Here is a 15518-nt window from a genome sequence, read left to right as displayed (position 1 = left end):
CAGACACGGAGACAGGCGTGGGGATTTTTTTTTTTTTTTTTTTATTGCCGCAGGGCGGGGCAGGTGTGACCGAACAGTAACGTCCTGTATTAGCTCGAGGAAGAGAAGAATGTCGTCTTTCAGCCGAGCGCCGACGTCACTGTGAAATATTGACCGACGCGTCTCGCGTCCCCCCTCCCCCCACACCTCCCTTCTCCCCCTACAGTCAAAACTGGAAATCAAAGCTTCGCTTTCGGAGCCGGTGTTTACCCCAAACAGATGACATCAGAGGCTCCTTCGCAGCCACAACAGCGCCTGCTTTTCTTAGACCGGTTCTATTCTGCTCTCCGCGAGTCGGGCCAACAAAACCCGGTTATGTAACAAGGACCTGGGCCAGATGAGCTGAAGAAAAGACCGTTTAGCTCTCCACCTCCTTCTCCCCGCAGCTCAGAGCAGCTCAGCCATTATTCACTGGAATGTTTTTCCTCCCCGTGTTTGTCCAGAGGGGGAACCGAGACCCCCGAAGCCAGGCGGTGGGGGAGGGCGGGGGAGGGCGAGGGTGAGGGTGAGGGTGGGGGTGGCTGACGAATCAGCGGACCGCGTTGTTCGTCCGCCTGTCTCTCTGTATTTTTCATAATCTGCCGCGAGTGACTCCGAGTCGACTGATGAGTAACCCTCGAGAGGAATTAACGATGAGCTTCATTCATTTTACCGTCATACGATGTTAACCGCCCGAGACCCGACAAAACATCAATTTTACTGCAGTCACCGATGACAAAAACAAAAAGCACAAAGCAGGAATGGCTGTTAACCATTAAACACGCCGACTGACGCATCACAAAAGACCACATCCTCAAATTAAACTAATTATCAACATGTCCGCCGCTTATCATGTGTTCCGCTTCACTGTCTTCAAACTCCTAATTTTTTGTAACCCACTGTCACAAACATCAGTTTAACACAACAGTTAAATGTCATGTTGACCATGAATTTAAGTAGATTTGATTCTACGTTTTGACTCCAATACCCAACCCAAAATAAAAAAAAAAAAAGGTATGTTTACATAATTAACTTTGAAGCGCGAGACGGGAAGAGGAACTCCGCCCAACATGGCCGTCCGTTGGGGATGAAGCCGATTCAACTCGTCCCACTTCCTCCTGCCGTCCTGGCCCGAGACGCCAAAAAGATCTAAACCTGAACAATTCATGAGGCTGTCTCATCCAATCACAGACACTCGACACGAAAACAGGTGGAGAGGAAGAAGGAAACGCTGTGCTTTCCTTAAAACAATGCAGGATGTCGTCATCCTAAATATCTAATTCGATTCAATTGACTTTTATTTACGGTGCAAAAAAAAAAAAAAATTAACAAAAATCACCAGTGAGCATCCTCCAAACACACTTTACAAACACAAGCAGGAGCCTCCACTGCAGCCTCGGAAACTTAGCAATTCCCTCTGCGCTTATTCATTATTTCCCTTTACTTTGCTTCCCTTGAAACTGCGCTTGCAGCCACCTATAAAAAATTCAACCAAACACAGCCATACATAAATGATACGTACAAATAAGCCCTGATCTGGTCCTGAAGAAATAACTCCCATCAAAAAGCAAAGAGACTTCCAGGAAGGAAACAAAAGCGAGAATCTGAAATAAACTGCCCGCGACCGCACAAATTAATCGGCAAAATAATAAACAAAAGTCGTCCAAAAAAAAAAAAAAAAAAAAAAACGGGTGACTCAGCGTCTGTTGTTTGCGCCTGGATGTGGCCCGCGAGGGAGCTTATGTGTTACTGTAAGAGGGGAAAAGAGAAAAGGGCTGCTGGTGCCACTGCGAGCCCAGATTGAGGGCCAGATGGCTTCAAAACCACCGACTGCCACTTGCTTCGTGTGGGTGGGAGGAAGGGTGTGTGTGTGTGTGTGTGTGTGTGTGTGCGCGTGTGCGTGTGTGGTGAAGGGGAAGAAGTCAGCGGCGGCGCCAAGCTGGAGCAACTGATTAATCTGCTTCTAATCTGCTGGCGGGAAAGTGAAAAGATGTTTCAGAAGAGACGGAAACAGACACGACGTGCAACACACACACACACACACACACACACACACACACACACACACACACACACACACACACACACACACACACACACACACACACACACACACACACACACACACACACACACATGTAAAATGGAATTGGGTTTCAAGGCCAGGGTGAAAGGTCAGGGGTTATGTGTGAGCAGCACCAGACAAGACACTTCACCCATTAATGGAGCTGGGGCTCTTTTACGCTGACTCGGACCAGGTGGGAGGGTTTGACACGGTGTCAGACACACTTCTTTTTTTTTCCTAATTCAGAAACTTGCAATATCTCTGCTACCACTCGGGGCAACTTAAAAAATGACTGCGCGTCATAAATCTACATTTTAAAGTGTGTTTTTATTTTTTATTATTTTTTTTATGTTACGCCCGGCGTTCTGGAGCTGTCGAAGACTCATCGGGGTCTCGTTGCGGAAGTCAAGACAGACAGAACTTTTATTCTTTCTGGCTATGAACGCAACCTCCCATAAAGAAAAAAAAGTGTTGCATCCCAGTTAAAGTGCTTCCTGCCCGTGAACCCGCTCGACTCTCCACTCAAGTCAAAGGAAAAAGGCGGCGACAGCGGAGAGGGGAAAAGCAGCTGGAGCGGCACGTTTCCCATCAACGGGATCGTCTTTGATGTGATGTCACGTGGAGGGCAGGGGTTACCCGAGTCGCGATTAAAAGGGCCGGCGAAAGTTTAAAGAGACACGGAGGCAGAGTAGCAGGGGGCTGAAGCTAAATCCAGATCTCATTACTTCCGCCAGGCTGAACCGACTCGGCCCGATCCGGCCCGTGGACGGAGATCGCAGGTGAGGGAAGGACAGCTCAGCTAAGCCTGCACGGTGACGGACAACTTTAGCAGCCGTGAAAGAAAAGGAATAATCGATGTCTACCACTGACTCTCTGTTTGATTGACACATGTCCATGCCAACCACGGGTCCTGGAGCCACTGACCGCTCTGTTTGTTTTTTTCCCCCCAGATAAAAAAAAAGGCCGGACAGTGGGGCCGTGGTAAGAGGGCAGGACATGAGCGGAGTTTGTGACATCACAAACTTTCAGAAGTCCAGGATTATGATCCTCATTTGCATCATAATCATGCAATTTCTTGGGCACTTTTTCAGACGAACGATTCTGTGTCGTTGTTCCTGGAAGGACCAGAACCTGAAAAAATGTTTTTCTCTCTTTGGCAACCCGTCAGGTTTCGGGTCCTCCCTTGTCCTCGAATCCACAACCCTTTCCTGCCTGCCCGGCGGCCGTCCTGTGGTAGCGACCGCGCTCCAATGTCATGCCACGCTTTTGGAAATCTAACCCACGCTCTCACTACGAGGACGGGAACCCGCTCTGCTGGGGGATGTGGGGGAGGGAGGGGGAGGGGGGGCATCGAGGAACAGACTACATCCCAGACGTTTCCTGTCGCACGGATGTGTTGTGACCTTTCGCCCCGCCGGCATTAGCCCGATGGGCCCGCGAGCACCGAGATGACGTCCCCCCCACCCACTGTGTAACGTGAGACCTCGAGCGTTGAGGGGGAGGAGATTACTACTACGGTATCCAGGTAACGCTCGTAAAAACACTGTCAAAGCAGGACTGGACACGGTGTAATGACACGCTGACAAAGACCAGCTACTGTGGCGGTCGAAACAACCGAAGGGATGAAATTACTGTTCCTGTGCAGTGAATATTAATACCTGGCAGCCGAGTTCTCGCCACCCGAGCACTGAATTGGGCTTCGCTTTCCTTTACGGTCTTTTTTCCCCCAACTGTCTCCCCCCCAATGTTATCTAGCTGAACTGTGCGAGATGCTGACCACGAAGTCTTCCTCCTCCTCCTCCTCCTCCTCCTCCTCCTCCTCTTGATTATTCGGGCGCGTACTGGGCCGAGCAGATTCCACATTCTGCACACGCTACGGCCCATATGTCCAGAGATCGAGACATCCTGTACTCGGTGGACTCAATTTTACAGCCATCCGACCAGGGGGTGGGTGGTGGTGGGGGAAGGGGAGGGGGGGAACAAAAAAAACAACCCAAAACACTAAATTGCAACGTACACCTACATCTTTCCTCAGACTGTAAAAAAAAAAAAAAAAACACACATCCTGTGATGATGCTCTCCAAAAAGCACACAGTGCTCCTTTCAAAAAGCACTCGTAGCGTGCAGTCTGACGATGGAAAATGTTCGCTAGTAAAAAAAATTAAAAAAATAAAAAACTGCTGGAAAAAAAAAAAAAAGAAAGAAGCGGGGAGCCCTTCAGAAACACATGAGCCGAAGACGACGGCGGCGGCCAGCGGAGCGCACGCTTGTCCAACACAGGCCTCTGAGGAGGGTGACGCAATACAGGACGGGAAGGGAGGGGGAGGGGACGGGAGGGGAGGGGAGGGGAGGGCGCACAAGTATGTTGACTATTACGAGCTCGAGCCCCTCCCTCCCTCCATCCCTCCTCCACCACCACCACGTCCGCAGCGGTCCCACCCAACGCTGAGGCCCATCTGGAGCGCCTCGTGACCCGGCTGATTAAAAGCAGTCGGGGCCTTCGGTGAGATACGGCCAGAGGAATGTGGAGGCCGAGGAAAAGGCCCGGAGCCAGAGAGCGTCTGAGAGGTGTGCGACGATCTGCGACCATACTGCGTGTGCAACCACGTGTCCGTTCGTGCCAGTCATCGGCAATCAATCAATCAAAGAAGAATAGACCCCCACCCCCCCACCACCCCCTCCCTCCTATGAGTCTGAGCTTGGGAGCTACGTATGACCAGGTATGACCACAGACTGTGTATATATATATATATATATATATATATACGTAGCTTCCAGGTCTGAAAAAGGAGGTCAGAAATGCGAAAATGCCTTAAGCTGCAATACCACAGAACGCCACTAGAGGTTGGCTCAAAAAAAAAAAAAAAAAAAAAAAAAAAGCCTCCGGCTCCACAGATATTAGTTTTCTGGCGGTCAATCTGAAAATAATCCCGTCATTAATTGTAAAATAATAGCTTCAAAAAGTTTGATTGGCAGGCCTGTGGTGCAGTCAGGTTACGGTCATCGGTGGGCGGGGACGTAGCATCGCCAGGTTTCCAATCAGATCGAGTCAGAGCCACCACTCGCCCAAATATGGTCACTTCCCGCTGCAAAACTAGCAAGATGGCTGGCAAGAAAATCTTAAGCCTCTTAAAAATATCTTTACGAGGATCAACTGTTAACTTTAAGGGGAAATTCTTCAAAAAACTTGATAATTGTACTAATTTTCTTCAAATTTCGTCACTTTTCATCCGAGGACTCTCTGCGAATACCGAAGATCTCCTCCCCTCGGGCTAACGTTTCCCTTCCTGTCTTTCTCCTTTTCCTACCTCCCCATCTGCTCCTCCTCCACCCCAAACCTGCCCCCACCCTCTCCCACACACACCTGTGGCTTCCTGCACCCTCTGAAAAAACCAGAAAGTATTTACTAGCTGCACCCGTCCAGTCCAAAACCGGAGCCCCCCCCCCCCAAAAAAAGGATGGAAACCAGGCCGAGAAAGTCTCATCTCTGCTAATTGAGCGTGGGTGGGGGGGGGGTGCTCCTCCGCTGCGGTTGATGTTCAGTTTAACAGGGGTTTTACGACTTAATTGAATAATGAAGCGATGAGAGAGGAGGGGAAGACAACAACAACAACAAAAAATGCTGCCAGGAGGATTTCTGCGCGGCGAGGAACGAATACTTTGGTTTTAAAAGCGGTTACGGCGACACTTCACTTTTATTTTTTATTTTCCCCCAGAGTCCATCTGGCCGCCTGTTTTCTTCCCGTAACTGTTCTGGATGTTTGTCTCCCTTTGTTTGCTCTTTTTTTGTTCCCCCCCCCCCACCCTGTTTGTGTTGAATTATGTGGCACAAAAGGAGGAAAAAATAAATAATAAAAAGTCTCCACACAAAAAAAAGATAGAATTGATAAAAAAAAATTAAAAAAATATATATATATATATATAAAAAACTGCAGGTGGTTTTAATGCATTTTCTAGAGAGACGCCACTTGACGACGATGTGGCGAGACGAGCGCTGACGAAGCAACTCCACCTCGGGCCGACAATAAAAACACACATATTGCACTTCGCTGAGGTTTTTGTTTTTCCTGTAAAAGGATAAAATGTCACCGCCGAACGTGCTCGCTATCGGCACAAGAGATCCCCCTCCAAAAAAAAAAACCCCAAAAAAAACTTTGAGTAGAAAATAAGAAACTTCGGGTGGAGCAGCGGCCGAGAACAAAAACAACATGCGGAGAAGCCATTTGTGGCAGATGGGGTCGGAGGTACTCGCAGCAGAACCGATCACAGCAGGTTCTCCGGGCCTGTGATGACCACACCCGGACCCAGCTGGAAACAATAACCTCCGCCTCATCTCTTCCTCCTCCTGTCTCTCTCTCTCTCTCTCTGCACCTCCCGATCGTCCCGTTTTACAGGAGGGCGCAGGCCCCGCCCCCTTTTCAACAAATAAAAAAGGAAAACCAGATGGATGTCATTTTTTTTGGTGGGGGGGGGGGGGGCAGCGAGACGTGCTCTTCGCGTCACCTTCCTCCCGGTGACCCGTGACAACTGTCGAATCGGTTTCCTTTTACAGTTCATCACCGTTGATTATTAAATGAGGGCTCGGCCTAAATCTGAGTCGCGCGATCGCCTCGAAGCTTTTAACCCGCGACGCCTCCGGGGACCCGTGTGATGAAATACGGGAAAATATGCCGGGAATTTTATGGAAGAGCAGAAAGGACGGGAGCTGGAGGAGGAGAAGGTGCTTGTTGTTTTTTTTGTCGTTTTTTATGATTTCTATTTTTCCCACATTGGGAGGAAAACTATTCCGAAGTTATCGATCCATCTGATCCGAATGAGACCGTGAGAGGACAAAGTGTTGGACCGACACACCGGTGATCTATGGATTCCCTGTCACGGCCCTGCAGAGGGATTACCCCCCCCCCCGCCCCCTCCTTCTGCTCCACCCTCTGACTGTCTCTTAATGACGTAAACTGCTCTCTGTCCGCTCAGGCACTCAGAACGATGACGAAAACAAACACAGTCACCATGGCAACCCTCCTCTTCTTCGTCTTCTTCCCGGTGATATTTACAACATCACCTCAGCAGAGCCGGAGGAGGAAGAGGAGGAGGAGGAGGAGGGATAGGAGTGGACAAAAGGTGTGTGGGGGGGGGGGCAATGTGTAAACATTCACACATGAAAACAAAACACCTTCCAACAATCAACATGCTCTTCACATAGCGTGGAGCTCCGCCCACCGGAGGGGGAGGGGGTGAGGCTCCTCCCAGCCTCCCGTCTGCATTGCACCAAAGACAGCTGCATCTTCTCAATCACACGGTTGCCGTAGAGACTCGACGGCATCACCCAGCTCGTTCTCACTCACGTCCTCCTTCCGTCTCCTCCGCTCTCACTTTTCTCCGGCTCGCGATACTTGATATAAAAAAAAAAAATTAAAATATTCAAGCAGAGCGAGCGGCAGTTGTTGTTTTTTTCCTGTGTTACCGAGGTTACGCTCCAAGGTTACGCTCGTTGTTTTTGTGTGTTTTTTTTTTAGCTTGTAATTCAGACAGACAGACAGACAGACCTGCAGAAAGCAGCAGCAGCACCGCCGTACGTTCGCACACGTGTCACCGGGAGTCTGTGTGGTTGCCGTGGAGACGGAGGGGGGGGGGTGGAGGAGTGGCAGCAGCATGAGGTGAATCAGCATTCTGCTCACGGCGCGTCGTTTCACTACGACCGCTGAGGAGGATCACGGCGACCTTGATCTTACTCCGGTCGTCTCTAACGAAACCCTGCACGAACGTGTCGGTTCGATGGCGGCAAGTCAACCGACGCCGAGACGTTTTAAGTTTCCGCTCTTAACAAGATCCCGTCCCTGAGAGCTGCAGGTTTTTAGAGGTACAAGGTATCTGCAGATAATCTACGTCACGCATGTAAAAGAACGGTAAACATTAACCCGTCTCAGCGGGAGGCCGGGCTCGGCCGGTTTTAACGCCTCAAACTTGCTGACACGGCAGACGTGTTGAACTTTCACGCTGAATCTCAAAAATGCATCTTTTTCACACACTGACCCCTTTGTCAAAAAAACAAAACAACAAAAACATGCACATTTCTTTCAAATGGAAAAGATAAGAAGCCCCCCCCCCCCCGCATCCCCCATTATCTGGATGAGGAGTTAATAGAAGTGCTTTTGTTTCACTTTTGGTCCAAGCTGCCATTTAATTGGCTCCTCCCCTTTTTCCTCCTGTTTTGTGGCCAGCTTGGGAGCTTAGTGTTGTTTTTTTTTTGTTTGTTTCTTTGGACTAAATGAGCTTTTCATTTTATAGTTAGTGTGCGGGGTTGTTTGTTTTCTTATTTTGGCCCCGGACACCCCCGGTGCGTGTTTGCTTCCATTTTTCTGCATTTGTTTAGTAGTTTTGAGGCTTTTAAATATCTTTTCTGTGAATAAACACTTTTTTTTTTTCCTTGGCAGTTTCGCTTCCTTCGTTGCAGTAGATTTTTTTTTTTTTTTTTTTTAAACCCAGCTCGCTGTGCTCCCTCTGGATGTTACACAGCAGGTTTAAAAACAAAACCATCAAGTTGTTTACCGAAAGCGTGACAGGACAACGTTGGCGAATAAAACCTTCGGGGATGAAACGAGAGAGAGCGAGAGGCCGATTAAAAGTTGCGGTGTCTTGCTCGGGACCAATTTTGGACGTTTTTCAAGGACTCCCCCTGTCCTTCCCCTTCTTCCCGCCTTATCCCCCCCCCCCCCCCCCCCCCCCCCCATCGGGCTGCTTTCATATGCTAATGAGCGGGCGATTGTGCTGCCGGCCAACAGCCTGGAATTCCTCCCCACAAAGGAGGGACAGAGATTGGAAGGAGAAAGGGGACGGACGGACAGAGGCCAGAAGACGGTGGGCTGACACACACACACACACACACACACACACAGCAGAGGCTCAAATCACCACGAGAGGCCACAGAAAAGGCTTTTCTATTCAAGCGTGAGGCCGTGTAATCACGATTGGAGCTGAAGATAGCAATTATTCTTATTACTGATTGGATCTGCAGTTTATTGTTCTGCACTAATGAGTTAAAACTCGAGTCTATGAAATGTCAGAAAGCGGCGAAAAATGCCTACGAAAACACCCCCAGGCCTTAAAATGACAACGGTTCAAACTCAAAAGACATTCAATTTATTGATGTAGAAAAATGTATACAAAAAAACAAACAAAAACCTGCAGATATTCAATTGCGAGGATCTGAAATTGGTGAATTTTTGGCAATACTGCCTTAAATTATACTACAAATATTGGATTTGATTTCTGTCTAATAAAGCTAAAAAATAAAATCTACCTTTTGTTGGTTCAGAATTCGAAGTACTACAACAACTCGACAAACAGTCGAACGTCAAAGACATATTCTATAAAAGCTACTGTTGTATAATATGAACTTTTTCCCATTTCTTGCCATCTTAAAAAAAGAAAAAGAAAGCTGTGCAGGTCCACGTGAATGCGTCCCTGCTGCGTTGGGTGTGGTCCATCAGCGCCGGGATGCTGGCTGAAGAGGCCACGCCCCCTCCGAGGCAGCCAGACAAAGAGAGAGAGGACCCAACGCAGCCACCTCTCAGGCCGCCCTCTTCAGACACAAGAGAGCAGGTGGGCCAATTAGAGTCCCCCAGGGTACCCCCCCCCCCCCCCCCCACCCCACCCATCACCCCACCCAGTAGTGAGCAAAGCCCTGTATAATTGGTTTCCTCATCTATGAATTATTAATCCCGGTTGCTCTTTGAGTTGTTTTTTTTGACAGCTCAGGGTTGTGACAGCGTGGCCTCTGACTGACTGACACACACACACACACACACACACACACACACACACACACACACACACACACACACACACACACACACACACACACACACACTGTTTAACCCCCCCAGTAGTGCCGTGTTGCAAGTACTCATCAGAACAAAGTGAGGTGACTCTGACACATCCGTGAACACACACACAACAACAACAACAGATTCATGTTGGCTCTCAGTCTTCGTACTACTGCACATGTGGAAAATTTGAACAAGGCTTTTTGGCCTGCTACATGTGAAGTTGTTAAGTTTTAAAATAATAATAAAAACATTTAAAAAAAAAATCGAATCTACAGTCATGACTGACGAAGTTGGAGGTCGAGTTGCATTGTGGGAAACGTAGGCATTGTGTTTCGACAGGGAAGAAGAAAGCGTGGCGTAAAAAAACCCCGATGATATCTGAAAACCAGTTCTTCAGAAATCAGACGTGTTTAAATGTTTGATTTCCACCTGCTAATGCCGAATGACGCAACCGCCCGACCGCTGAGTCATCATTTTCTGATTTTTTTTTTTCACCCCCCGACTATTAAAAAAAAAAAAAAAAAAAGTAAAAAAAAAATCAAATGAGTATTATTCATGAGAAAATGTTACAATAACAAGTGAAATATTCCTGGCAGGATAACACTAACAGAGCCGTGGCCTCATAGTGTTGTTGATTCCCTATGGCTCCTCTCTCTCTCTCTAAAGTCTCACGCCAGGTGTCAGCCTGTAAATATTTCATGAGGCCTCGGCGCTTTCGCTCCTGGAAGCACAAAGGCCGTTTTCAGCGCCTCGGACGGCGACGACGACGACGGCGGCGGCGGCTGCTCTCCGGGGAAAAAAAACAAAAAAAACAAGAGGCCTGTCAGCTCGGGGGCTCGGGACGCCAAAAATGTTCAGCGCTGCTATAATTAAATTAGCGGGAAGGGCGGGTTGGGGTTGGGGTTGGGGTTTGGTGTTGGGGAGGCGAGCCAGAGAGCAGAGCTGCCACATTGCTCAACACTGGCGAGACTTTCTTTCTCACATCAGGCGTTTCCGTGAACGAAGTGGGGGAAAAAAAAAAAACACCCCCAATTTTTTTTTTTTTTTTTTAAACCAACAACACAATGAGCTGCCTGTGAGGATCCGGCGAAGAGGCATGTCAGAGATATGAAGAGTTGGTCGAGGGTGCACGACAAAGAGCGCTGTATGAGAGAGAAGAACATCCATATTCAGAGGCTTCGGATGAACGCGCGCTGACATCACCGTCCCAACACGGACGGGCTTCAACCTTTCCCCTCGTGCACTTCACATCTCATCCATATTTAAAAAAAACACACAAAAAAAACGTCTCCCACGAGAGCCTTTGATCTCCTGAATCTGAAGCCGACGACGGGGACGGATTTCTTTCTCGACTTTCTGGTGCAACTCAGAGAGGAGATTTTTTTTTTTTTTTTTTCCCTCCCTCGAATCTGAATGAATCTAATTACAAAACCGCCACAAAACCGAGGGGAATCGAAAGTTAACGCACTCGATGAGTCTGATTTGCCACTCCAGCGCGGGGTCGCTCGGAGGTCAACATGCCGAGCACGCCGCGGTCTCCAGTTCTGAACGGATGCCGACTATTAATACTCGAGATGTCGGGGATGCCACGTCCTGGAGAACTCCCAACTGGGGAGCGGCGGGTGGGGTGGGGGGAGGGGAGGGTGGTGGTGGTGGTGGTGGGGCGGGGTGGAGGGGTTCAGAGAGGACAGCTCGTGAAATTAAAAAAAACAACAAAAAACGGGTGAGGAGAGGTGAACTCTGCAGGTCAAAACGACGTATCAGCAGAAGGACTCTTGTGAAAGAGATGAACGGCAGCCTGATGTGTGGATGAAAGGCGTCATGGACGGCCAGAAGGTTTTGCTGGTTTTTGTCGGTCCGACAAGAACAAAACTCAAATGAAAGAGAGGACTGACCTGATTGCTCCAGGCGCAGTACAGGTCGCAGATCAGGCCCCAGTTGTTGTTAATCATGCAGTCGAGAACTTTCAGATGAGCCATTTTTTTTTTTTTTTTTTTTGCTTCTTCACTGGAGAAAATAAACTCTCGTCCCCTCGCCTCCCTCAGCTGCGTGTGCCGAACCCGGCCGCGCCCGGCGGCACCCTGCCGGCACCGACGCTCCGCGATGTCCCGCCGACGGAGAGGAGAGCCCGAGGAGGAGGAGGAGGAGGAGGAGGAGGAGGAGGAGGCGAGGGGTGCATCTCCCTGCCCATCTGCGAGCCCAGCAGGTATCCTGTCAGCTGCGGCCGTCGCCTCGGCCGCGCTTCGTTAACGGGATGTTAATGATTCACGCCGCAAACACCAACTCGGGGAGGTGGTGGTGGTGGGGGTGGGGGGGGGGGTATCTTCAATGTTAAAAAAAAAAACAAAACGACCTGTCTGAGATGGAGGCGAAGCGGCGGGGAAGAAGAAGAAGAAGAAGAAAAAAAAAAGAGTTGTCAGCGGTCCGCTGCAAAAACGTCCACCTGCAGGAGAGGTATCGCCATGGTTACGCAGCAGAAAACTGCAGCCTTAAGAGACGACGGAGCGGCGCTGTGCACTCCCGGCCCGGCCCGGCCCGGCCTCTCCCCTGAATGACGGCGGTCTCGTCCCCCCCACCGTGCCTCCCGCCGCTCGTCTCTGCAGCGGTGCCAGGCGGAGGATCGCTCGGACATCAAGCATGCATCAGGCTGCAATGCAGAGACACCAGCAGAGACACCAGCAGAGACACCAGCAGAGACAGCCTGACTCCCCCCCCCCCCCCTCTCTCTCTCTCTCTCCGACTCTTCAAAGAGATCTGTCACCGTCTTGATCGCCACCTTCGTCCGCCGTCTCGTATCAAAGTTAAAAACACGCTCCTCAAAGAGGACGAGGACCGCGCTGTCTTCAAACTTCCAAAACGACTCTGCACTTTGCAGCGTGCAGCAATGCGGGACGCTGTGCAGCACACGACTTATTTATTTCATTACTCTGCAAGATCTCTGCCCTCCTCCCCCTATCCCCCTCCCCTCTACTTTGCAGGAGGAAGACTCCCCGAGTGAAAAAAGGCGAGAGGAGTGCCGCAGCCCCCACCGGCCCCCGCGTCAGAGGTCGGCTCTCTTAAAGTTAAATTTTTTTTAAAAAAAGGTCCCGTTAAAATCCCGACGCCGTGAGATGTCGGGAGCAAATCCCGGCTTTAAAGAAGTAAGGGAACGATGCTGGGAATCTTCAGTATGTGAGCAAGACAGTAAATAGTTGTTCACTTCCACCCTTTGATGCCGTCCAGATGGTGGTGACTGCTTCATGCAGTGGGGAGGGAGGGGAGAGGGGGGGGGGGCTGAGAGCTCACTTCAAATGAGAGACGCTAATTAGCAGGGAGGAAGTAGCCCGAGGTCGGGTTTAAAGATATTCATGCATTTTTTTTTTTTTTTTTTTTTTAATAACGCGGTTGGCGTCGTGGGTGTTTATTTTTTTTTTACATTCTTTCTCAGGTGCAGCATCCTTCATATCCTTTTTTTTTCTTTTTTAAAGGGAAGACTCGGGACAGCTTGAGTCATCGTGCGGACCGCGGTCGGGTCGAGAGGCTACGCACACAGTCTGGTCGGAGAGGTCGGCCAAGTCTCGCAGGCCGCACCCGAGACAACAGACACGCCGTCAACACAGCAGCTGGGGAGGTGATCACTCCCCCACCCTCCCCCACCCCCACCCCTCCCCGGCCACCCATAACTACAAAAAAAAAAAAATCAAGCTCCCAGCAGGGTGGGTTTCCATGGGAAATGGCGGTCGAAATAAAATAAGCACAGGGAGGGGAGGAGGCAGCTGTCGATGAGACAAACCGACGAGGTCCGAGCATCCGGCCGTCTCCAGACGGACGGGATTGGTTTTTTTGTTGGTTTTTTTTGCCGGCAAAATTAAACGCATCTAAAAGAAGTGTTTCCGGGGAGGGACGGACTCATTCGTCAGGAGACCCGCTCAGCTGATATATCCGTCGGAGACAGGTTAAAAGTAACGGGCCGAGTAGCGGCGAACAAACTGTTCGTGTTGTGAAGCGTTCGGACGTAAATAACGTTTAGCGTTTGGCTGTCAACGTGAGAAGGAAATGCATTTCGTTTTACTGTGAAAAGCGTCATCTGGGAAATGCTTTTATTTTGAAGTGCCAGGAAGTGACACGCTCCGTGGCTTCCTGAGACGATAAGACGAATCCAGACGAATCCGATCTTAATGTTTTAGGACAAAACTCGACAAAAACTCTGTCCCGATATATACGTAGGCTCGGACCTACATATGAAATACATAGAAAGCAGCACAATTTGTTTCAGGTTTGTGCAGCTGAACTTGATAAGCGTCATTCAAGTCCCAAAAAATTATCTCATGTTGGAAATCATTTCAAAAAAATGTTGAATTCGTGAAGACCTACCACAGTGAACAGCGGTGACATCATGCGGCTCCAGAGCTCCGCCTCCGTCACAGGCCAGGAATAGTCCAGTCAAAGACTGAAAACATGCCCCCCCCCCCCCACACACACACACACACACACACGACGAAGCCAATATAATCCAATCAATTCTGAGTTATGGATCTGGTGGCGCCCTCACGCAAGCTGGAGCGACACACACACACACACACACACACACACACACACACACAACCTCGCCCCGTTCAAAACAACACCAGAGCGCATGTGCGCTTTTTAAGAGATGTCGAGGTTACGTCATGACAGGAAACAAAGGGAAATAGTTACAGAATGAGAGTCACCTGAAGCTTATTGATGGCTCACACACCGGTTTGGTTATTTAAGTTCGAATTGTTGCCTTTTTAAAAGTTTTATGCACCGCAGTTCAATTCTGTCTGCAATTTTTCCGGGACTACTTTCTCTTTGGATGATCCTTTAGTACATAAAAATTCACGAGAGTCCAAATTTTGCTTATTTTGTCCAAGAAAAACTCAGTTGATTAAAAAAAAAATTAAAAAAAAATAATCACATTGAACTGAAGGCTGAAGTTCATTACTTTTTTTTTTTTTAACCAGTTTTGTTTGAATTTCGTGCACAATTGTTGACATTTGTTTGTTAAAATAAATAACCGACAGAACCATTAGCCCGTTAACTCTGAAAATAATCAGTATTTACATTTCAAAATCCAAGCGAACTTGTATTTCTTTGTATTCTTTTTCTTTCTTTCCTGGAACCCATTCATGAAGTCGTTCCTTCATCCGAGAGCCCTCGTTCGTTTCTAACAAGGAAATGATGTGGTTTCCTGTCGAGACCTCGGAGCGCAATGCCGACACCGCAGGCTCAGATGCGTCCTGATAAATACTGCTGGATGCAAATGCTGCGATGTGGGCTTTGCATTGCAGAATAAAAAAAAAACATAGCGCTCCACATCGGCTGCGGTCGATCATGTTCATTAACAGCGTTACGTAAACGCGCGGCTCACCGAGCCTGCAGGGTGTGTCGAATATGACGGGACGGAAGAGGAGGAGGACGAGTGTGAACGCCGACTGGACAAAATGTGCTATGCAGATAAACTGAGCACTTACTCGACTCGCACGCACACGCACACGGACACGGACACGCACACGCACACGGACACGCACACGCTCGAGCGGTGCACGTCACGTCTCGGAGCCGGCGATGGGAGGAAGAAGTGTCGGTGGAGATGCTTCGGTCATGTG

At 49.2% G+C, this 15518-nt stretch overlaps 2 protein-coding genes across 5 annotated transcripts in view; one reads left to right on the top strand and one right to left on the bottom strand.

Annotated features, from left to right (window-relative positions):
* The window catches only part of cops9 (COP9 signalosome subunit 9), a 202300-nt gene that overhangs the window by 180304 nt on the left and 6478 nt on the right, over positions 1–15518 (top strand). The gene's annotated exons all lie outside the window — the stretch shown is intronic.
* arhgap21a (Rho GTPase activating protein 21a) overlaps positions 1–15518 on the bottom strand; it is a 71124-nt gene that overhangs the window by 51201 nt on the left and 4405 nt on the right. The window contains exon 1 of one of the 4 annotated variants that reach the window (XM_069696433.1): positions 11805–12613. The exons of 1 other annotated variant lie outside the window; for it this stretch is intronic. In XM_069696433.1, the coding sequence (XP_069552534.1) occupies positions 11805–11888 (84 nt within the window). In that variant the 5' untranslated portion in view covers positions 11889–12613. Of the gene's footprint in view, positions 1–5830; positions 5837–11804; positions 12614–15518 lie in introns of those variants that run through there. 2 more of the 4 variants (XM_069696435.1, XM_069696436.1) reach the window with 2 other exon arrangements.

The sequence above is a fragment of the Brachyistius frenatus genome, unplaced genomic scaffold, assembly GCF_029030835.1.
Source record: "Brachyistius frenatus isolate BFR_SWC_R1_liver_20210118 unplaced genomic scaffold, ASM2903083v1 Contig_21, whole genome shotgun sequence".
Taxonomy (NCBI): domain Eukaryota; kingdom Metazoa; phylum Chordata; class Actinopteri; family Embiotocidae; genus Brachyistius; species Brachyistius frenatus.
This window is presented reverse-complemented; position numbering and strand designations above follow the sequence as displayed.